Source organism: Salvelinus fontinalis, chromosome 28, assembly GCF_029448725.1.
Source record: "Salvelinus fontinalis isolate EN_2023a chromosome 28, ASM2944872v1, whole genome shotgun sequence".
Taxonomy (NCBI): domain Eukaryota; kingdom Metazoa; phylum Chordata; class Actinopteri; order Salmoniformes; family Salmonidae; genus Salvelinus; species Salvelinus fontinalis.
Window position 1 is genome coordinate 21,528,686 of NC_074692.1, and position 23,342 is coordinate 21,552,027.

Below are 23,342 nucleotides of genomic sequence, written 5' to 3' on the forward strand. Positions count from 1 at the left end.
AGTGTGAATAGAATGTGTATTCCAGAATCACAGGATAGCTTCTGTCAAACCCTCGGGCACTCTCGGTAATCCGGCAAGTGTCATAAGTCTCATGGTAAATGGGTTGCTGACTGCAATACATGTTCCCCTCGGGGAAACCCCTTGGTATCTGACAGAAAAAAACGAATGACCCACAAATGGTTATTCCACTGGTAATATGTAACAGTAAAATAAAAGACGATATCGTTACTATGAGTTATAAATTACAATTCCAGCATTTCCTGAAACATTTCATTTTAAATGTACGTAAAGCCATTAGATAATTTTGCCTCTAGTCAATGTTAAATTTTGCTCAACTCAAAACGCACTACAATGGTTGAACTTGATGTTACTGTTCACATCCATCAGAAGCTATCGGCACCGCGGCTACACATCCACATCCACTTCCATTCTTCTGTGAAGCAAAGCGGTAAATGTCCTGTGTTTGTAGTGTAGCAGGAGTTACATCTGTGGAATTCTTCAGGAAGTTCCCTCCTGCAACTGATAACATTCCAGAACCAACAGCCTGGAAAGCAGTAATCAATACACACCACAATGTCCTTCCTCTCATCCAAAAGCCACACTGTCTGCATGCAGTATAAGCAGTAGGCCTATATGGCTGATTTTAGACGGGCAGCACATTTCTGATCTTTTTTTTCACTAATTGGTCTTTTGACCAATCAAATCAGCTCTGAAACAGGTCTAATGTGAAAGGTCAAAAGACCAATTTAGTGTGAAAAAAATTCTGAATTGGGCTGCCTGTCTAAAAGCAGCCTATGATTCATATTGGCTGTAAATGGAAGAACTTGAACAACAAGACCTATGATTATTTTAAAAGTAGGTTCCTGTCTTTTTTTTTTTAAACATCCATTATATGCTTTAGAGGTGATACATTCATGACTTTGTTATTCAATTAAATGGGTGCTTACATATTCTGATAAATCCCAATGTAAATTTGGACATTTAGCCTTTAAGCGACTGATATTACCTGGCTGTGAGACTCTGTCAAACTAGTTATTTAGCAGTAAGTCGGGTATCGAGTCCAGTCAGAACAAAGCAAGAATGACACACCAGAGGGCCCTGCAGACATTTCCCAAATTGGAATCTAGCACTTCATTCTGCCTAGCCTCTAGGAGTGTCAACCAGATGCCCTACTTGCCAAGCAGGAACCAAGGTCTGTTCCTCTGTCAGAATTCAATAATGCACAACATCCTATGCACTGTCAATCAATCTTTTTTTCTCTGTGGGAAGCTGTACCAATAAAAGTAAGGGTTCTATGCATAGGACATTGTGAAACAACATTTAGGATACATAAACAGTGTTGAATCAATATTAGCCCACTAGACTATCTGAACAATGGACTGACCACCAGGGTTCTGTGTGTGTGGTGGGGAACAGAAGGGGGTTGTTCATGAGGGTTCAGTGTGTGAAAATCGACACGTGCTAGAGAAGCTGTGACACCTGGCTCCTTGTCACTATCCTGAAACTGCAGCACTAACGGGAAACCCACTGGGCCAGTTCCCCATGCCCTGCCGTGGTGTCTGAACAAACACTCAAGGGTCCAACCCCAGGTCCCATAATGACCACTGCCATAGGAGGACCCAATGACCATGACAGACTTTTGTCACCCCAACAGATCAGCCTGTTTAAATTGCTTTACTATTGATCAGCATGGATTGTCATGGAGGCAACAGTGGTTATTAATCTGGGCTGAACACTGAGCTTTAGTTATTAGTTAATACGGCTTTGATGATAGCTTTGAATTCAGATTTGACCTCTTGACTCGGATCACACTTTTTCTGGATGTACTTGCATAAATTACATTAACAGCTTAGTTTTGGAACGCAACCTGCCTCTTAGTTGGTGCACGGGTTAAAAATGTATCTGAGGCCAGTGTCTTTCCTTTTGCTAAGAGAGAGACTTAGGATAGGTGTAATTTCAGGGCAGGGGAGTGTGAAGATGTGGAACGACACTTTGCACTTTACCACTCCTCCTGGCCATGCACACAGTAGCTTCACTAACGCCACTCTGTTCTTGTTAGGGGGTCTATATTCCCCCATTCCTCTCACTCTTGCTTCCTGGCACCCCTAAAATAAACTGCTTTTTTCTTTCCACCATTCCCCTCCCCTGACCCATTCCTAGTCATTGCTCTGTTAATTTCCTCCCGATACCCGTTGCTTTGAACACAATCAACTAGGATATTGCTCGGCTGGGCCTTTTTACAAGGGGCACTGATGACGCCCCATAATCTGTGCAGTAATACTATAAAAAGATATGAGGATTTGAGGTGAGGATGGTAAAGCAGTTCACAAGTAACTGGTCTGAAAAGCCATAAACACGCTTGTCTTGATCAGTTCATCATGACAGTTTAAGAACATATTAGGCTTGGTGGGGGCCATCCTATTCTCAAGTACACTGTAAAAAAACAGTTGTATCTACATACAATATTAATATTAGATGTAATGTCCTATGTTTTTGAGTTTTTAAAAAAGTTGTTCGAAATTTACAAAGTACATCCACACAATTAATATCCAAACAAATGTGTTGGATTTACTGATAATATTATTCAATATGAATTGATGTAACACAAATATTTAGTGAACCCAAAATAGAATTTCAAACATTTGAATGTTTAACATTGTTTAGGTTTACCCCTTATTTTTCTTAGCACAAACTACCTCGAGATTTCCGTTCGTTTGTATAGGTTACCTTCAGATGAGTACTAGTGATACTTGTGGGGGTCATGGGGCAAAATGAAGAACATCTTCTTGTTCGTGAGAGGCTTCGCTAGTGTTCAAAATAGTTTGTAGGCAAAACTGTTCAGACGTTTTCGTTACAAGACCGATTTTTGGGATGTCTCATGGTCTGACAAACACTGCTGTAGCTCGGCCACGTTCCACCGCGGATGTGGAAGGCCGACAGGGGGATGTGTAGCTCGGCCACCTTCCACCGCGGATGTGGAAGGCCGACAGGGGGATGTGTAGCTCGGCCACGTTCCACCGCAGATGTGGAAGGCCGACAGGGGGATGTGTAGCTCGGCCACCTTCCACCGCAGATGCGGAAGGCCGACGGGGATGTGTAGCTCGGTCACCTTCCACCGCGAATGTGGAAGGCCGACAGGGGGATGTGTAGCTCGGCCACCTTCCACCGCAGATGCGGAAGGCCGACGGGGATGTGTAGCTCGGCCACCTTCCACCGCAGATGCGGAAGGCCGACGGGGATGTGTAGCTCGGCCACCTTCCACCGCAGATGCGGAAGGCCGACGGGGATGTGTAGCTCGGCCACCTTCCACCGCAGATGCGGAAGGCCGACGGGGATGTGTAGCTCGGCCACCTTCCACCGCAGATGCGGAAGGCCGACGGGGATGTGTAGCTCGGCCACCTTCCACCGCAGATGCGGAAGGCCGACGGGGATGTGTAGCTCGGCCACCTTCCACCGCAGATGCGGAAGGCCGACGGGGATGTGTAGCTCGGCCACCTTCCACCGCAGATGCGGAAGGCCGACGGGGATGTGTAGCTCGGCCACCTTCCACCGCAGATGCGGAAGGCCGACGGGGATGTGTAGCTCGGCCACCTTCCACCGCAGATGCGGAAGGCCGACGGGGATGTGTAGCTCGGCCACCTTCCACCGCAGATGCGGAAGGCCGACGGGGATGTGTAGCTCGGCCACCTTCCACCGCAGATGCGGAAGGCCGACGGGGATGTGTAGCTCGGCCACCTTCCACCGCAGATGCGGAAGGCCGACAGGGGGATGTGGAGGATTGATTGAGACTTTTTTATTTGTTACATTTATTTAACTAGTCAAGTCAGTTAAGAACAAATTCTTATTTTCAATGACAGCCTACACCAGCCAAACCTGGACGACGCTTGGCCAATTGTGCGCCACCCTATGGGACTCCTAATCACGGCCGAATGTAATACAGACTGGATCCGAACCAGGGACTGAGATGCAGTGCCTTAGACCGCTGCAGCCCATGCAAAAAAACTAAAGCTTAAACTGAAGGATTTTGATGGGGATTTTGTTGGTCATGACGCATGGATGCATCAGAGTATTAATCATGCTCCACAACAAGCTGCAATATCTCACTTTTTGATAAACCCGACCAAATTCACATAGAAATCTGAGTTATCAATCTGTCATTCGCATTGAAAGCAAGGATGAGAAGCAGTAGATCCATTCTGTGTGTACTATTTCTATGCCTCCTGTTCCTAAGTTTCCTTTTTGTGTCTATCTTTTGGGTTTTGTACACCGGCTTCAAACAGCTGAAAATATATTCAGTGGTTTAGATGGTACAATGATTCTCTACACTCTGAATGCTTCTTTGTCACAAAATTTGGCAAACTATTAGATTTTTAGCAACCAGAAAATGGCAGAGCGATTTCTGCATATTGCACCTTTTAACACTAATATAGAAATGTAAATTTGATTCAAGTTGTATGCATGTTAAGAAAAAAGTCATAAGTCAAAACAATTTCAATTACCCACAATCCTCTAAAAACGGAGCCAAGTGGCAAGTTGTTGCAAGAACTTAAAATGATTAAATGGAGCTAAATATTACAATTTTGTAAATTAAATCACTTTGAAAGGACTTGCATTCATTTTTATTAAATATAAGTGGTTATTTTTTTGGTCAATTTAAATTCACCCCAGAATATGTTTTGGGCAGTCAAGAATTCAGGCCAATACAATGCTGAAATGTCCTAGATTTCTCACTTAAGTGGATTAAATCAATAAATGTCACACTTCGATGAACAGAATAAAATGCTTTAATATATATATTTTTTCAATGTACAAAAATATCTTTAATAAATGAGTGACTAAAAAAGTAATCATAACAAGTAAGATACCATTTTGGCAGAATATTCCTTTAAACTTCTTAAATACCAAAACCCTGCCGATATAAATGCGTACAGCCTAAGTATGACCCAAAAAGTGAAGTCTTTCTTCTTGAAATATTCAAATAAATAACAGTACACCTTTTATCATAAAGTAAATACATTGGCTCAATCTAAGGACACATCTAAAATGCAATGCTGTTGTTTCAGATGAGAACACCTGAGATGACTGTATAAGATATAGTAAGTATCAAATAAATGTATCTTCCATGTTACAGACCACAAACAGCCTGAAGTATAAATTGAATCAGATGGACACCTTCAATAAGAGTCATTTCATGACGCACAACATGCCATTCTAAGTGAAGCGTTTTAAATAAGTGGTATTTTTGGTTGCAAGGTGAGGTGACATGGCTGGGGTATCAGTGACAGCCACACTCCTCCACGATCATGTCCTCATGATGCCGTAACACCACGTCTTCATCACCATAGTACAGCATGGACAGCGGGCTGAGGCGCGTGGGCACGCAGGAGGTGCACCCCACACGATCCGGATGGTACAGTCTCAACAGGCTCTGAAAAAGAAAATAAGCATATTTTATGGAAAGCTGCACTGAGCATATATGCATAGGAACTTAAACCAAATGGAAACGTTTAGGTATGTTTTTGTTTTCATATCTTACCTTCATGTATGCGTGGTTGGTGGGACTGAAGGATTCATCCACCGGAGTAGGGCACTCGCCCTCGCAACGGAACGCGTTGTAGCGCTTTGGATACACAATCCACTCGTTCCAGCCGATCTGGTCGAAATCTACCCACATGTCCACCTTCCGACATAGTAGGCGTTGGACGGATTCAGCCAGTGACCCAGTACCATTCGCTGCAATTCCGCCGGCTATCCGCACTCTCTCCATTCGGTTTCTCTTGTGGCGTCGCCCTTGAGCTTCACCGCTGACTTGGTCCAAAATTGCGTATTTGGAGTGCTCCACAGTACGGATGAGAGTGTGTGCGCTCTCGCCATCCCGAGGCAGGTTGTGCTTGGAGAAGACAACCATCATAACCCGTTCGGCTGTCGGATGGTGAACCTTCCTTCGCCTGTGCGTAAAATGCTTAATGTATGGCATGTCGATCTCTCCATCTACCCCACTCCCGTGATCTTCCTCCATCACATCTCCAACTCTTGCTTCTTGACTCTCCGTCACTGCGTCTCCCTGGTGCAACCAATATTTGAGCAGAGTTGTTACATTGAAAACGTTCAATGGAGACTTGGTGTCACTGGGCGATGCGCCAAAGCTGCCCAAGAGAAGGCGCTTGTCGCTGCACATTTCAGTGTCAGACTCGCAGTCCTGCTTTCGCGAGTGATAAATGTCCAATGTGACGCGCTTGGAGGCGGAGAAAGCTGGTAGTCTGACCCGAAGCTCTGACAGCTGGACATCGTCAGTCGCAGAGATGGAGGACATGTCGAAAGTGACGGTCCATTTCTCACCCACTTGATGGCAACCTGGAAGAAACGAACAAAATCAGCAAACCAGCTGAATACTGTCAGTGTACCATCAACAAAACGTACGTACACGTCACCACAAACTAGCAAACCACTAGGCCTAGCCTACTAGACAAATGTCAAAGCTTTGGAGGGAGTGGGAGGAGAGGGCAGCAGAGGGTGAGAGCAGGATGTGTATTGAACCCCCTTTTGTAGAGCTGTCTGAGGGGCTAATACACACACCCGCTCACATAAAAAAACCTTTAAAGTCGAATAAGCATTGTGACACTTCTGGGTTGTAAAGAGGGAAGATCTGATAAACGCAGATAACACACCCTGCAACCAAAGTGGCTGGCAGTGATGGAGAGGACATGTGTGAAGAGATCTAACCTGGCTCGGACGCTTGCTTGAACTACAGGTCTTAACACATTATCGTAAACTACAATACACACGTCAAACTACGTATTATTGGTCCAAAAAGTGACAAGTTTAAGACGTGTAAAACTGAACGGCCAGTTCAATAATGTCTTAAAATGTTTGAAACGCAAATTCAAAATGCCAAACCAACGAAACAAAATAAGAATAACCTGAGTGTTTCCAATAGAGCGTAACAAGTTTTAATATGCCTAACACAAACTGAAACCAATACCCACCTTTTGCTATGAGACTGATGACTGAGTCAGAATGCCGCAGTAAGTGGCTGTCATCGGCTGCACTGACGGCGTTGACAGCCGTGGACTGTGAGGAGTCTGCAGCCTTGAAGGAGCGGTACAGCTGCATCATATAGAGAGGGTACCTGTTGGAATGGTACGAATTTTGATTTCCTAAACTGGACTCGGGTGCGCTCTTGTGATGCCGGGAATGGTGCGACAGTTTCCCCGAACTGCCAAGCCTGAAAAAGCAGATGAGGAGCGCGCAAAGGACGAGCCATGCCAAGCCTTCCATTTGACAGAAGCGGTGTTATCCACTGTAGCGTTAAGTCACGTTGAAAAGTAAAGAGAAGATGGCATCAACTAGTCAGCCTCCTTCTAGCTTGTCTTGGTTTGAAATGATGCTGTGAGCAGACAGAAGTCCAGACAGGGCATTTATAGTGGACAGCTGCCCTTTGACTCTAGCCATCTTAACAACTCTCTGATCGATCCCCAGTGCACATCAGAGGGACGACAAGACAGCATTTAGCCAAGGTCATTGTCTTTCGAAACTATCCAGACATTTACATTCATTAGGTCGTAGGACTATACTCCTAGTTGATGTATGATCTTAGCTGTTAGAACCCCTTCTGATTTCACACTTTAAAAAACAGTAATATTAGTTAACATTTCAAACTATTTTCATTAGGTCGGACAAGCCATGTGGAATTGAGATCAGATTAAGATTCCACTAATAGACACACATCGTTTTTATTAACCAATTATGTATACCCGTGCTTGTTTCTAAATAGTCATTACTATTGAATAGTTCACTAAAGTTCCCTGCATCATGCTGGCCGCTTTTTTTTTTTTTTACATTAAACAAAAGTAAATTGAAAATGTTAATGAAAGACTCGCATGACCAAAGATTCTCGACAGTAGTAAAACAATTATTTATCGGTTTTCTGCCTATCAATATTATGAAATCGAAACCCATTGAAGTACTTACATTTGGTAGTAAAAGCCATGCAATTGATGCTTTCCAAAGTATCGGATCCATTGATCGTGGGAAAATATTAACTGTTTGGAATGTAATACATTTACCAGAAAAACGTATCTTTCAAAATTGGCGAAGGCCTACATTAGTTTTAGTTGTTTGAATTATTAAATCCTCCAAGATTAGTTCTCGAACCCGATGTCCACGTTTCCAAAGCAATATTTGGCATGTTGTTGAATTGGTCAACTGTGAATCTGAACCAATTTATACTTCGTTAAAATAAAGACATTGGTAAATAAAGCTTATACTCGATAATAACAAAATCTAAAAAAAGGTATACAAAATAATTAAATAAACCACTACAACTTTAATTACATTTATTAATTTGGCTACAAAATGCATCCACAATTTGTGTATAGAATATTTATTGATGCGGTATTCTGAATTACATGTCAAAGCAGCTAAAATAGGATGCAACTGACACCTTAAATACAGGAATAAGTAAATAACTAAATACCCAAAGTAACATTGAAGTCGAAACCAATATAGAGAAACAACATCTGTAACAGACTACTTCTATGCACATGTGCTGTACGAGCCTTAAACCTGTAAATTTCCACTGTCTGTTTGAAGGCATTTTTTCACTCTGCCTCCTGAGAGTGACCACAGTGTCTCAGTCCATCCCGTTCTTCTCATATCTTTCAAGGGCACAGCTGTGTGGAGATATGAGGTGAACAGAGTCTGGTTTGAACAGAGGAGTAACGGAACTAACATTACTTGTTTGTGCGCTATGACCCGATACACATAGCCACAAGAAGAAAACAAGGTGGCTTCTGATGCCCTGATCTGCCGGGGAGGGGTGGAACCATTTTTAGGTCTACTCTAAGACCTCCTGTATTGTTGGGCTCTTAACGTTGATCAGCTCCATAATTGCAATAATTAATCGATATTAAAGTATGATTGTTTGAAGAAATAAGTCTCTCCTTATTGGTTAGAATTTCCTACAACACCAGACAATATTTGCATCAGATTGTGGCCTACTTTTTTTTACAGTTCCCAGATAACAATCCAAAAACGGCTTCTTTATTTATGTTGAATATGGTCCAATATAGATTTCATTCTATATTAACAAACATGGTTAAAAGCATACTGAAATCTGTAATTAGCCAACGGAAACCCCACAATTGGAATTTTGACATACCCCAAAATAAGTGAGGATATAGTGAAAGGATGTGGGGGATAAATCAGACAGAACAGTTGCAAGTTTACATTTGTAAATGCCATATACTGACTGAGGTCCAAATGGTTGCAGATATCTTGATCCCATGGAGTTCATAACCGCACAACTGACTGTACGTCATAGTCCACTGAAGAAGTCCTTCACCTAAGTAGAGGGAAATAAGAGACCACCAAGAACCCAATATATCAAACAACCTCATACAACTCCAATAAATACTTCATATCAAACACACAAGACATCAGAAATATTCAAATGTGAAAACATCAAGACATATTAGCACCTTACTAATATTGAAGACAAACAAAAAAGGTAGAAATTCAGGTCTTTGAAGCCAAGTTAAAAGTTTTCCAACAGCAAGACTGTCATAAGTGCCCCCATGTGGTCAAACTGGGTTTTGTCTAGAAGGAATACAGCTTTTATCAATATTATTTAAGCAGTTAAGCTAGTTGAGAACAACTTCTCATTTACAACTGCGACCTGGCCAAGATAAAGCAAAGCAGTGCGACACAAACAACAACAGTTACACATGGAATAAACAAGTGTACAGTCAATAACACAATAGAAAGAAAGACAGTCTATATACAGTGTGTGCAAATGGTGTGAGGTAGGCAATAAATATGCCATTGTAGCGAAGTAATTACAATTAAGCAGATTAACACGAGTGATAAATGAGCAGATGATGTGCAAGTAGAGATACTGGTGTGCAAAAGAGCAGAAAAGTAAATAAAAACAATATGGGGATGAGGTAGGTATATTGGGTGGGCTATTCACAGATGGACTATGTACAGCTGCAGCGATTGGTTAGCTGATGTTTAAAGTTAGTGAGGGAAATATAAGTCACCAGCTTCAGCGATTTTTGCAATTCATTCCAGTCACTGGCAGCAGAGAACTGGAAGGAAAGGTAGCCAAAGTAGGTGTTGGCTTTGGGGATGACCAGTGAGATATACCTGCTAGAGTGCGTGCTACGGGTGGGTGTTGTTATCGTGACCAGTGAGCTGAGATAAGGCGGAGCTTTACCTAGGAAAGACTTATGACCTGGAGCAAGTGGGTCTGGCGACGAATATGTAGCGAGGGCCAGCCGACTAGAGCATACAGATCGCAGTGGTGGGTGGCATAAGGGGCTTTGGTAACAAAACGGTTGGCACTGTGATAGACTGCATCCAGTTCGCTGAGTAGAGTATTGGAAGCTATTTTGTAGATGACATCGCCGAAGTCGAGGATCGGTAGGATAGTCAGTTTTACTAGGGTAAGTTTGGCGGCGTGAATGAAGGAGGCTTTGTTGCGAAATAGAAAGCCGATTCTAGATTTGATTTTGGATTGGAGATGTTTAATATGAGTCTGGAAGGAGACTTTACAGTCTAGCCAGACACCTAGGTATTTGTAGTTGTCCACATGTTCTAGGTCAGAACCGTCCAGGGTAGTGATGCTAGTCGTGCGGGCAACGAACGGTTGAAAATCATGCATTTGGTTTTACTAGCGTTTAAGAGCAGTTGGAGGCCACGGAAGGAGTGTTGTATGGCATTGAAGCTCGTTTGGAGGTTAGTTAGCACAGTGTCCAAGGAAGGGCCAGAAGTATACAGAATGGTGTCGTCTGCATAGAGGTGGATCAGGGAATCGCCCGCAGCAAGAGAGACATCATTGATATATACAGAGAAAAGAGTCGGCCCGAGAATTGAACCCTGTGGTACCCCCATAGAGAGTGCCAGAGGTCCGGACAACATGCCCTCCAATTTGACACACTGAACTGTCTGCGAAGTAGTTGGTGAACCAGGCGAGGCAGTCATTTGAGAAACCAAGGCTATTGAGTCTGCCGATAAGAATACGGTGATTGACAGAGTCGAAAGCCCAATATTGACTTTTCGTAGCAGGTTTAAAAGAACTTCTACAGCAGGTAAGTATAAAAATAAACGCACACCTATTTAGGCGAGGTGCTGGCTAGCGGAATAGAGAACTTGAAAATAAACGAGCCGTACTCTCTAGGAGCTCAAATGCAAACATTTTATATCCAACGTTTCGATAGACAAGCTGTCTTTATCAGGGTATAATCAAACACTGCGGGATGACTCATTTATATAGTGTCAAAAGACACACAGGTGTCTGTAATCATGGCCAAGAGTGGCCTAATATCATTGGTTAATTCTCAAATATTTAAATGGCATACAAAGAACAGCATACAAAAAACAAATGGATAGCATACGATCATAGATTCATTTTAAACTACACAAGCTTACAAACAATTACAATGGCAAAGTCACAATAATCACAAGAATGGCTTCAGATCAAAGTCTACGTTGAGACCGAAGGGAGCAAGGGTCTTTAAGTTAAAGATCCAGGCAGCCTCTCGTTTTAACAACAAATTATCAAGGTCACCCCCTCTCCTAGGGAGGGTGACATGTTCAATGCCAATATAACGCAGAGATGAAATCGAGTGTCCTGCCTCCAAAAAGTGGGCCGCAACTGGGTAAGTCAAGTTTTTGCACCTTATGGTGCTACGATGCTCCGAGATACGTACTTTTAATTTGCGCTTTGTTTTACCCACAATTTTTACCACAAGGACAAGTTATAAGATAAATAACTGCCTTAGTGGAGCACGTAATAACACCTTTGATTGGGATCGTTTTCCCTGTTTGTGGGTGTTTGAAGGATCTGCATTTATAAGTGCCATTACATTGAGCACAGCCATTACACTTGTAATTTCCATCCAGTAGGGGCGCAAATAGACGTTGTTCAGGAATATCTTGGGGTGGTAAATCAGTGTACCAATTGGTCTCTGAGATTTCTGCCCCGCGAGAATACGACCAAGGGAAGGTCTGAAAACACATTACCGAGACTATCATCGGATTTTAGAATGTGCCAATGTTTGTGAACGATTCCCTTAATTTGTTCAGAGCACTTTGAATAGCGGGTAGTTAGAATGCAAGAATGCGTCTTTTTGCGAGACTGCCCTTAAGGTCATGTCTCGTTTTGTTTAGAATTTTCTCAATGGCAATATTAATCTGATCATTTTTGTACCCCCGTGTGAAGTGACCCTTCACGGTCCCAGAACCCACGGGACTGAGTGTCTTTAATTTATCAAGCAAGATATTGAGCCCTGCCCATGTCTCTTTGCTTAATAAAGGGTTATCTTTTGTGCCTACGACCCAGTGCAACGACTTTGATGTTAAGGTAGACATGTTAAGTTTTTTAGAAACATCCGTTTAAGGGAATACTTTAGCTCCCCTGATCCTGATATTTCTATTGAACCAGTATGTTGCTCACCTGCACATACTCCGACTCCTTTTAGAAGCAACAGTTATTTTGTACCTCCAGCCAATCGCAATCACTCTATCGAGACATATGGCAGACTTGTTGAAAAAGATGTTGCTCATCTCCTTAAGAACAAACAGGAGTCCAAATCTTTCCATAATTTACCTAAGGATGAAAAACAAGCTTTGCTTGATTTACAATCCGATACCTCAGTCCTTATTCGTCCTGCTGATAAGGGTGGGTCGGTTGTACTCATGGATAGGACAGCTTATGTAAATGAGTGTCATAGACAGCTGCTTGACAACACATTTTACAAGAAACTCAGAAGTGACCCTACTTTCCAATTTCGGAATACTGTTTTTACTGTCCTAGATGGGTATTTAAGTTCTGGTCAGATAACCAATAAAGAACATTACTTTTTGGCTATTCAACACCCTAAAATTGCCACTTTCTATACTTTGCCGAAATTACACAAGAATGTTACAAAACCTCCAGGGCGCCCTATTGTAGCGGGCATTGATGCAGTAACGGCCCCTCTATCTACTTCTGTTGACTTTTTTTTATTAGACCACTCGCAGAACAGCTCCCCTCCTTTGTAAAGGAAACCAGTAGTATGATCTCGATCATTGAATCTCTTGATCCTCTCCCTGAGAATACCTTGTTAGTTACTTTTGATGTTGAGTCGTTATACACATATTCCACACGAGGGCGGTATTGAAGCTGTGGAACATTTTCTTCTGCAACGTGACCCTAATAAACTACCTTCCAGTGAATGCATTATAACATTGGCTGAAATAGTACTCACACACAACTATTTCATGTTTCTAAATTATTTCTTTATTCAGACGAAGGGTACTGCTATGGGATCCCCCATGGCTCCTAACTATGCTAATTTGTATGTTTGTTAGATTGACAAAGTCTTTTTTCAATCCAATCCTTTCAATCCTTCAATCCTCTCATTAATGTTTTCTTGCCTAACAGCATTATTTGGAAACGGTATATTGATGATATTTTTGTTCTATGGAGGGGTGATGCAAAACAGCTCCAGGCATTCCATGCTTTCCTTAACTCCTGTTCTGAACATTTGAGATTTACTATGCAATCTGATACACGTCAAATCAGTTTTCTTGATCTTCTGATCTTGTGTGAAAATAATGTTCTATACACTGATCTTTACAGGAAACCTACTGATCGTAACAGTTTGTTGAGGGCTGACAGTTGTCACCCACTTCCCTTGAAAAATAGTTTGCCCTACAGCCAATTCTGTCGAATCAAAAGAATTTGCAAAAAACTATCAGATTTCGACAGAAATATGGCTGAGACGCAAAGACACCAAGGAGAGGGGGTACAAAAATTATCAGATTAATATTGCCATTTAGAAAATTCTAAACAAAACATGACCTTAAGGGCAGTCTCGCAAAAAGACACATTCTAACTACCCGCTATTCAAAGTGCTCTGAACAAATTAAGTGAATCGTTCACAAACATTGGCACATTCTAAAATCCGATGATAGTCTCGGTAATGTGTTTTCAGACCTTCCCTTGGTCGTATTCTCGCGGGGCAGAAATCTCAGAGACCAATTGGTACACTGATTTACCACCAAGATATTCCTGAACGTCTATTTGCGCCCCTACTGGATGGAAATTACAAGTGTAATGGCTGTGCTCTATGCAATGGCACTTATAAATGCAGATCCTTCAAACACCCACAAACAGGGAAAACGATCCCAATCAAAGGTGTTATTACGTGCTCCACTAAGGCAGTTATTTATCTTATAACTTGTCCTTGTGGTAAAAATTGTGGGTAAAACAAAGCGCAAATTAAAAGTACGTATCTCGGAGCATCGTAGCACCATAAGGTGCAAAAACTTGACTTACCCAGTTGCGGCCCACTTTTTGGAGGCAGGACACTCGATTTCATCTCTGCGTTATATTGGCATTGAACATGTCACCCTCCCTAGGAGAGGGGGTGACCTTGATAATTTGTTGTTAAAACGAGAGGCTGCCTGGATCTTTAACTTAAAGACCCTTGCTCCCTTCGGTCTCAACGTAGACTTTGATCTGAAGCCATTCTTGTGATTATTGTGACTTTGCCATTGTAATTGTTTGTAAGCTTGTGTAGTATAAAATTAATCTATGATCGTATGCTATCCATTTGTTTTTTGTATACTGTTCTTTGTATGCCATTTAAATATTTGAGAATTAACCAATGATATTAGGCCACTCTTGGCCATGATTAGACACCTGTGTGTCTTTTGACACTAAATAAATGAGTCATCCCGCAGTGTTTGTGATTATACCCTGATGAAGACAGCTTGTCTGTTGAAACGTTGGATATAAAATGATTGCATTTGAGCTCCTAGAGAGTGCGGCTCTCCTTTATTTTCAAGTAGAATTAACATAGCAGGTTAGGAGACTTAGTTAAAGGTTAGGAAATGGGTTAGGGTTGGCGAAAACGCACCAAAAATATATTTTGACATCAAATTTGACAAAAGCCGTATCCCATCTAGATATGACTGTCAAACTGTGGTACAACCTTCAGACCAAGAGGTAGGTATTGGCATGTGTGTGTAGTTGTGCATGAAAGCAGATTTTTTTTTGTCACATACCTGTGTGATAAATTTGGCCCATACCTTAGGGTCCTCCTCAAACTCTAGACTGGCATCCAGCACCAATACAGGCACCCGGGTCAACCGCTCAAAGTGCAGCCTAGGGAGAGAGAAAGTCACTGCATGAAACACTGACCATTACAACACCGAGAACCTTCAGAATTACACTGACCATTGCTGCAAATTCAACAATAAATTTACATTTTAGTCATTTAGCAGACGCTCTTATCCAGAGCGACTTACAGTAGAGTGCATACATTTTATTACTTTATTTTTTTTTTTACATACTGAGACAAGGATATCCCTACCGGCCAATCCCTCCCTAACCCCTAACCCGGACGACGCTATGCCAATTGTGCGTCGCCCCACGGACCTCCCGGTTGCGGCCGGCTGCGACAGAGCCTGGGCGTGAACCCAGAGACTCTGGTGGCGCAGCTAGCACTGCGATGCAGTGCCCTAGACCACTGCGCCACCCGGGAGACATACCTCAAAAGATCTTAGCATCATCACTTTATAAGTATAAGATAACAATCAAGGGAAATCTCACATAATAAAAACAATCTGAATGGAACAACGGGATATGTTAGTTTGTCAAAACATGTTGTGTACTCACTTAGTGCTCTTGTCTATGAGCCACCTCTCATGCTGGGTGTGTAGTTTCTCCAGGTAGTCTAGCTGCACTCCTTTCTCCTCCACCCGCCCCCGTTGTCCCAGACGCTCCATACACTTCTGACAGGAACACAAACACAATCCAAACCTTACACAATCTACTACAAAACATCAACTGTGACCTCCCAAAACCTTCGGCGGAGTAGTACTCGCATGTTGTACTCATATTTAATTATATTTAGGAAATGCTGTACGGCTTGTGAGTCACCCTTGATAAAAGCAACTTATACTAGAGTGAATGTAAGGCTGTACCTGTGGGGGGGCTCGGAGGTAAATTATGCCCTCCAGTTCCACCTGACGGCCAAACTGTTCCACCAGGAAGGAATGCCAGTCCTGGTAGACAGCCCACTCTGTAGAGTTGATGCAGCCCAGCTCAAACATGTTCAGGGCAAATACATACCTGAAGAAATGAAATGTGTATGGGGAGGCAATGGAGACGGGCAGCATGGGCACAGCTGCACAAACAATCAAGAAGCAGTATCAACATATTGCCAACTCCCCATCCTCTTACCTATCACTGTACACAGAGCGCTCAAAGACCTGCACAGGGACGCCCTCTGCTCTGAGCAGGCGTGCTGGTGGTGGCTGCAGCTGGGTGCGCATGCGGCTCATGCAGGAGTTGGTCTGAAAGGTGTAGGACCAGCGCTGAGGGTCCTGGTACATCATATCCAACAGGTTACTGACCTTCTGCTGATGAGATGGGCCAGAAAAGAGTGACCAAGCAATTAGATAATAGATACAATAAACAAGGATTTTCCCCAGCCCGTCTCTCTTATTGATTGTGTAGCTAACAACATTTAATTTAAGGAGACTGAATGTAAACTATCTTTAATAATATGGCATATGAATAAGTGACCATTCATGATCCATATTCATAAGCTGTCAACATTGGTGATTAACTTACTTGTGAAGACCCACTCTCAACGCTCTGCCATTTCCCCACGGGCTCAGGAACCACTTCCCAGTCTTGGCCAGCAAACTGCAGGAGTTGCGCGAAAGTCGACTTTCCTACCGCTGAAGGTGGCGTAGAACAAGAACAGCATCACCAAACCAGACAAGTCAATACTCTTCTTCGATGGGGTTTAACGGCGGTTGGCATCCAACCTTAATGGTGCATTGAATATTGAATAACACACCAAAAAAAACATTGCGGGAAAGGGGGAAAACATCATCATACAAAATAAAACACATCAACTAAGAAAACCCAACCCACTTCTTCAGTCACAGTCCACTCCAAAATACATCCCTACACAGGCTCAGGGGCCTGTGATGGCAGTACATTCACCGACAGGAATTCTTGCACGGCCTCGGATCACGAAGACCCAAAAAAACGTTCAGTGGCATTCACAATGATTCCAGTTCTTAGACTTCTTCTCCGCTTGTGCTGTACAGTTTATGACCATTGCAATAAATAATATCAAGTCCACCTTTTTAACATGTAGCATTTCACAATCCCTCAGTTGATGAGAACCCTTCACTGGTTGTGGTGGCTATACTACCATTGTTTCTTCCCTGCCACTTGTTCTTCTCACCGCCTCTAGATAGGAGACACGCTGGACACTCCTTACCCTTGCCACCTCATTCGCCTTCACCCTAACAGGGCACTCCAGGAATTCAGGGGCATGTTCACCTTTACAGTTGCAGCATTTCACTCCATCTGACATAGATACTCTTCCCTTCTACACACATGACCAAATATTTTACATGCATGACACTGAAGGGGCGCGTGCACAAAAGCTCTTACAGGGTATCTCATGAATCTTAACTTTAATTGAGAAGGGAGAGACTTCCTCAAAGAACAGTAGCATGGATGAAGTGAATTCATTTTTTCCATCCACCATACAGGTCAGTCGACGTGAACCAACCACTCCATCGATGTCTTCAGTAATATCCTCTGCCTTTTTCTTGCGGCACCATAGAAAAAAACTCCCTTGATATGCGCCTGGCTACGAAAATCCATACAGGAAATATTCCACTCCTATATCTTTTTGAGTCTTAAAGTACGCTTCTTCTGCTCGGCAGACACACAAAAAAAAATCTAAATACGACCACTTCCGGTGACTCTCACCGACTCCACACTTTCCTCCAACACACATTCCAGATTTTCCTTGAGACGTTAAACGGATTTCCCAAGTAGCATTGATCCAAAACCCTCACTCTGACAACAAAAAGTCTAGTGGTTTCCTATTTTACACCACAGCATTACTTCTTTTGTTTCCCCTTTTCTTCGCCACTCATTGTCACTTTCTGTACTATTAGCTTCACCGGACTCACTAACAGTTTCAAACAAAACCTCAGTTTCCGCCATCTTCTCCACGATCAACTTCCTCAAGTCAATACTCTACTCTTGTCACCTCTAGTTTACTCCAACTGCCTGAAAATCATGCTCACGCTTACCAATGTTGCCTTCAATAGAGACCCTCTTAACTCGGTTAATGTCGTCCATTGGCCCGGTGCTTGAATGGCAGTGTGGTGAGCGCAACAGGCAGAGGTTGGTCGCCCTTCTCGCCATTGTTGAGTAGAGAGGCACTGGATTTTCGTCTCTGCGGGTTCTCAAAAAATGCCGCTTAACCTTCTGAACCGATCCGATATATCGCAACGAGACTGTGAGGTTTTTACAGTGGGAAATCAGATTCAACACCATGAACCGGTAGAATGAGTACATGACATTAGTGACCAGATGGCTAGCTATGGTTAGGTCAAACTGTTTAGGCCTACAGTAACGTTAGCTAGCTAGTAGCTGTCACAAGAAATCAATGCCAAGTTCGACCATTAAATAACATACACAAGAGGCATGATTTGAACAGCATTACATTAAAATATAGTCTACAGCGCCGCCATACAAGTTTAATTAATGCTCTAAAGGCTGCGTTTTATTTATTTTTGGCTTCTCAGACGTCTCAATGTCACACGCTTGCTAAAGCCGGATGTTTTGGACAGCAGCCCTGCATTTCCGGTTGTCGAGTTAAAAATAAATAATCTTAGCTGGTGCATAGCTACTGCCACCTGCTGTTGCTCCTGGGTGTGAAATGCAAGGGTGGGGACGTGATTTAAGTTTATTTCATTCTCATCTCCACTTTATCATAATTATTTACTAATACCAAGGACTGGAGGATAGGCTCAGCCTACTTTTTTTTGGTAACACTGCCTATCCCAAACCTTAAGACAATACAGCTAAAATGTCTGGATATTTTGCTATCATATTTCTGTAACAACTGGCAAAATAAAGCAGACAAATTTATCATGTTATTTATTCAAATGCAAAAACATTCAAACCACACATTTAACAGATAGGTATAACAAGGCCATTATATTCTCTATAAAATGTGAACTCACAATGTGTGTAGTAAAATAATCCATAGAGGTAGAAGTAAAAATCTATTTAGCGAGTCGATTGTCTCTGCTAAAATTAACAGCGAATTTTCACTCCCCAGGGGACAGAATCAAGTCCATAAAAGATGTTGCAAACCTTTGAGGATCCTAAAATCTCAGATGTCTTACTCCTAAAATGTCATACAGTACAAAGCACATTTTTGAGCTGGATTGCTTTCCCATCAGATAATTTGACATGACACATTTGTCAATCACTGTGATTCACACATTTTGATTCTCAGTATCTGGTGTTTTTGATGGTGATCTGTTGAGCTGTCTCAATCTTGAAATCTTTGATACCTAATAGAGAAACAAATCATTGATTTTTAGTCACAGTAGTGAGAAAATCAATGTTTAGATCAAAGCAGTTAAGACATTAAATTGTATTGTTGAGTAATAACTAGTAAACGACATAGGAAAGTTATCTTTTGCATGTGCATTTGTTTGTGTGTTGACTATGCCACATAACCCTCTGTGTTCTCACCCTGCCTGAGAGTGTTACCGTCTGAGGAGAGTTGCCAGTATCTGCGGTCGGTCTGTCTAGCCCGTTCCCCATTCACCACACTCAGGAAAGGTCCCCAAAGGCTGGTCTCCTTCTCAAACCTGCAGTGTAGGCAGGGGATGAAGCAAGGAGGACAATTCATAATGTTCTACTTATGATGGGACACTTCAAGCTATTCACAACATTGGGAAGTTATATAAAGTTTTTTTTATACAAGACAAATTAGCTCACCAAAAAGTAAACATTTGGAACCAAAAAAACAACAGAAGCGCCCCATTAACTCACGTGAAGTCAATGTTGTTCTTTTGAAGGAGTTCAAGGGCATCAACCAACGAGGTGCCCGTTGGCACATCCACAGAATAGATAGCAGATGCCCCATGCGATTTGACCACCTCCACCTTCAGGGCTACGTTGGTATGACTCTGTAACACTGTCACTGGCTCCCTGACCTCCAGGACCAGGCTGTCTGCAGAGGAAAACCACACAAAGCAGAGTCATACAGAGTGAGGAGGCTCACACCTCAAAAACAGATTGACCACTATTTAGTTAGGTGATAATGCAGCACTTGCCATCCTCATTGCGGCACTCCTTGCCCTTGACTTGCAGGTAGGATTTCTGCTGGAGAGCAGGCAGAGTTTGGGACATGGCCATGGGATTGAGATAGGTTCCCTTCCTCACATCTGACCTCATGGCTTCCATGGAGCTAGCACACTCCTGCACCTGGCTGCCCATCGCCAGCAGGGCCTGGGACACCATGTTATTGGCATGCGAAATGCTTGTATTGCACCAATCAGTCATTTACTTAAATGCTGCACATGTTAATATAGGCCTCGAGAGGGGAAGTGGCCCAGTCCTTACCTGCACTGCCAGACCTGTGCTGAACTCATTGCCCATGTGACCATCAGCCCGCTTGGAGTCCAGTAGCTTCAGCTTGATGAGGTCCAGGGCTTTGTCCAGAGCTGCATCCTGCACCTGGGTGTCAGACTCCTTCAGGCACTGCAGGGCCATCCCAGCCATGGCAAACGTGTCTAAAAAAGGACAGAGGGGATGAAGCAAGGGTATAGCGTCATCTCCATGAAATCACCTATATAGAATCTAATTGGGAGGGAGCCAGTGTGAGTGAATACATTTTTAAACAGCTTAACTATAGAAAAAACAATTCAGAGTAGGGAGATGCTACTGAAATTCCAAGGTCAGACTTACCAATACTATCAGAGGCTTCATGTTTTATATGTCCATGCTCTACAGCCCTGATGAGCTTGTTGCTGACGTGAGAGTTGACTCTAACTCCACTCACACACAGTGCCAGCACGCCCAGAGAATACTGGTAGTAGTTAGTCAGAGGACGCTGGCTGACTGCAGCAGAGAAAGACAGACATAGCAGACAAAATAATTAACAGCAACTGAGAACAAACAAAGAATGGCAGACATTTTACAGAGCATTAACAAATATGGTAGAGGCAGATGGAGGAATGAGGAGGCTTACAGGCAATGTGGTCTTTCTCCAGTTCCATCTGTCTCTTGAGATGAGTCAGCAGGGTCTCGCTCCTCTGATTGACAGTGAAGGTCAGGGTGTTGAGGTCGTAGCAGGAGGCCTTCAGGGCCAGAGTGTACAGGGCCAGGAGACCCACCACTGGCTGGCTGTTGGCCAGAGAGCTGAAAGGAGAGGATACAGGGTAAGGCAGAGAGACTGAAGGTTTTTGAAGGGTAAAGATTATTCAATATAATCTTAAATCAAACTATTTGTCACATGCTCCAAATACAAGTGTAGACCTTACTGTGAAATGCTTACTTACAAGCCCTTAACCAACAGTGCAGTTCAAGAAGAGTAAAAAAAAACATTTACCAAATAAACTAAAAGTTAAAAAAATAATACAAAGTAAAACAATAAAATAACGAGGCTATATGCAGGGGGTACTGATACCGAGTCAATGTGCAGGGGTACAGATTAGTCGAGGTAATTTATACATGTAGGTAGGGGTGATAATAAACAGCGAGTAGCAGCAGTGTCAATGTAAATAGTCCAGTGGCCATTTGAAGTATCAATTGTAACTGAAAACAAGAAATTGAATAAACACACTGCATGTCATTTTTAAGACATGGAATATATAAAATTATGTTTGCACTTATTAAGAAGGGCTTTATAAACATGCTATTTTACCTCTCAATGTCATTGTGTAAATCTGTTTTAAGTGCTTTCAGGTGATCACTCTCCATGCCAAGGTTGTGGTGAGTGGACAGCCGCAGGGCCAGGTGCACACTGGGATTGGGGGACGTTCCTTCATCCTCCAGAGAACGCAGCAGATTCTTATTGAGTGAGAGGAGCAGCTCACCAGGCTCTGATCCTACAGGATCTGGACACACAATACAGATTGAAAACTGAAGCAACACAAAAATGATGCAGTATGGAAGTAAAATAACTTCACATTTAGCATAACCACAAGTTAAATAACTTGACCAAGGATAACTTCCAATGTTACCAAAGAGATGCTCTGTAAGAGATATGACTAATAAACCCACAGTAAGACTACAAAAGACCTGCTGTGTGTTCACTGAGATCATATAGTGTCATCGAGGTCAAAGCATTGCACAGCCAGTGTGTTTCCTGTGCTGTATCAGCAATCATGCACACACAATGGAGAAGCAAAGACCGTAGCAACTTAATAACCAAAAGGAATTTCCACAAGGCAGCCAATGTGTCCTAAGTATGCCTTCTCCAAAGGTCACCTTGATGTAATTGACACATGACAAGTACAACCGGCTCAGAGAGAATCTCAAGTGCACACTCCTCACCTCCTTCTCAAAACCCATTGGATGAGAAACCAGAGGTCCCTCTTCTCTGATCTCCTCCAATGGGTTTTAAGGAGGCTAAAGGACACAAGGAGTATGCAATTGAGATTCTGCCCAGTGCCAGTGGGGTTTTGCAGGCACTGACATAGACATATGTACTGATAAGAACACCTTAGCAACATGAAATACATTCTGTGCATCAAATTACAGAACATCAACAGAGCAGAGGTGACAGGACACACGTGAGATTATTTGCGTCACAGTAGATTTGTTCAACAAGAGGGGTTGTGGATTATCTATTCAGACTCATCCAATAATCCATTGCAAAATCATTGACAGTACTGCCAGTGAATGAATTGGTACGTGGTCCACCTCTATACTTTCCAACTGGCTCTTCGAATAACTTGTTTTGAATAAATACATTTGTGAGGAAACTAAGGCCTAGACAGAGGCATGCACATGTTTACCAATCAGGTGTTATTGTGTTTCAAGGATAAATTATAGTTACCACAGGGTTTGCTTGCAACCAGTGCCAGCAGTCCACTAAGAATGTATAGGGTATACATTCTGACCAACCTATAGAGGAATAAAACATAGTTGGTCTCAATAGATTTAAGTTCAGTAGCCAACTATGAAGTGAAAATAACATGCAATGTCCATCCCTACCTTATTGTTGTTGTTGTTGGCACAGATTACCTATCCCAAACATTACATTTCACACATTACTAATCTTCTTGTAATGATCAAGATATACGTCACTTACCTGTAGAGCGAACTTGTCCTTGTGAAAGCGTTTGGGTACAGACTTCGGTACAAACTGATTTTATGTTGACATCGCTCTTATGGTCGAGTCACATGACCTGTGATTTGATAAACTACAACATATTTTCCCTTTGCAACTACAAGTCCCAGAAGCGAGTGCTCACTTCTTTTCTAGAACGTCAACGAGTGTTTT

At 42.6% G+C, this 23,342-nt stretch overlaps 3 protein-coding genes across 8 annotated transcripts; all 3 read right to left on the bottom strand.

Annotated features, from left to right (window-relative positions):
- Window positions 1-4,766: 4,766 nt before the first annotated feature.
- Window positions 4,767-8,222, bottom strand: LOC129826377 (nodal homolog 2-A-like). Its single transcript, XM_055887047.1, has 3 exons — window positions 6,987-8,222; window positions 5,537-6,354; window positions 4,767-5,428 (listed from the first exon to the last, which is right to left on the bottom strand). Exons 1-3 carry the CDS (start codon window positions 7,276-7,278, stop codon window positions 5,276-5,278), a joined length of 1,263 nt encoding a protein of 420 aa, XP_055743022.1. The 5' UTR covers window positions 7,279-8,222; the 3' UTR covers window positions 4,767-5,275.
- Window positions 8,223-8,321: 99 nt separating this feature from the next.
- dguok (deoxyguanosine kinase) lies at window positions 8,322-18,680 on the bottom strand. Of its 4 annotated transcripts, none has more exons than XM_055887050.1 (7): window positions 18,121-18,680; window positions 16,628-16,737; window positions 16,235-16,413; window positions 15,976-16,123; window positions 15,668-15,783; window positions 15,079-15,154; window positions 8,322-9,343 (listed from the first exon to the last, which is right to left on the bottom strand). In XM_055887050.1, the coding sequence occupies exons 1-7, from the start codon at window positions 18,386-18,388 to the stop codon at window positions 9,317-9,319; spliced, it is 924 nt and encodes a 307-aa protein (XP_055743025.1). In that variant the 5' UTR covers window positions 18,389-18,680; the 3' UTR covers window positions 8,322-9,316. The 4 variants fall into 4 exon arrangements, with proteins under 4 accessions (XP_055743025.1, XP_055743024.1, XP_055743023.1 ...); XM_055887049.1 differs by having other exon boundaries at window positions 15,055-15,154; window positions 16,235-16,410; window positions 18,121-18,679; XM_055887048.1 differs by having other exon boundaries at window positions 15,055-15,154; window positions 18,121-18,679.
- A 276-nt stretch (window positions 18,681-18,956) lies between these two features.
- Window positions 18,957-23,240, bottom strand: LOC129826376 (transcobalamin-2-like). Of its 3 annotated transcripts, none has more exons than XM_055887044.1 (10): window positions 23,151-23,240; window positions 22,896-22,963; window positions 21,759-21,951; window positions 21,084-21,253; window positions 20,801-20,953; window positions 20,456-20,625; window positions 20,163-20,341; window positions 19,883-20,059; window positions 19,580-19,698; window positions 18,957-19,395 (listed from the first exon to the last, which is right to left on the bottom strand). In XM_055887044.1, the coding sequence occupies exons 2-10, from the start codon at window positions 22,951-22,953 to the stop codon at window positions 19,334-19,336; spliced, it is 1,281 nt and encodes a 426-aa protein (XP_055743019.1). In that variant the 5' UTR covers window positions 22,954-22,963; window positions 23,151-23,240; the 3' UTR covers window positions 18,957-19,333. The 3 variants fall into 3 exon arrangements, with proteins under 3 accessions (XP_055743019.1, XP_055743021.1, XP_055743018.1); XM_055887046.1 differs by having other exon boundaries at window positions 19,598-19,698; window positions 19,883-20,063; window positions 20,167-20,341; window positions 23,151-23,239; XM_055887043.1 differs by having other exon boundaries at window positions 19,883-20,063; window positions 20,167-20,341; window positions 23,151-23,238.
- Window positions 23,241-23,342: the final 102 nt, after the last annotated feature.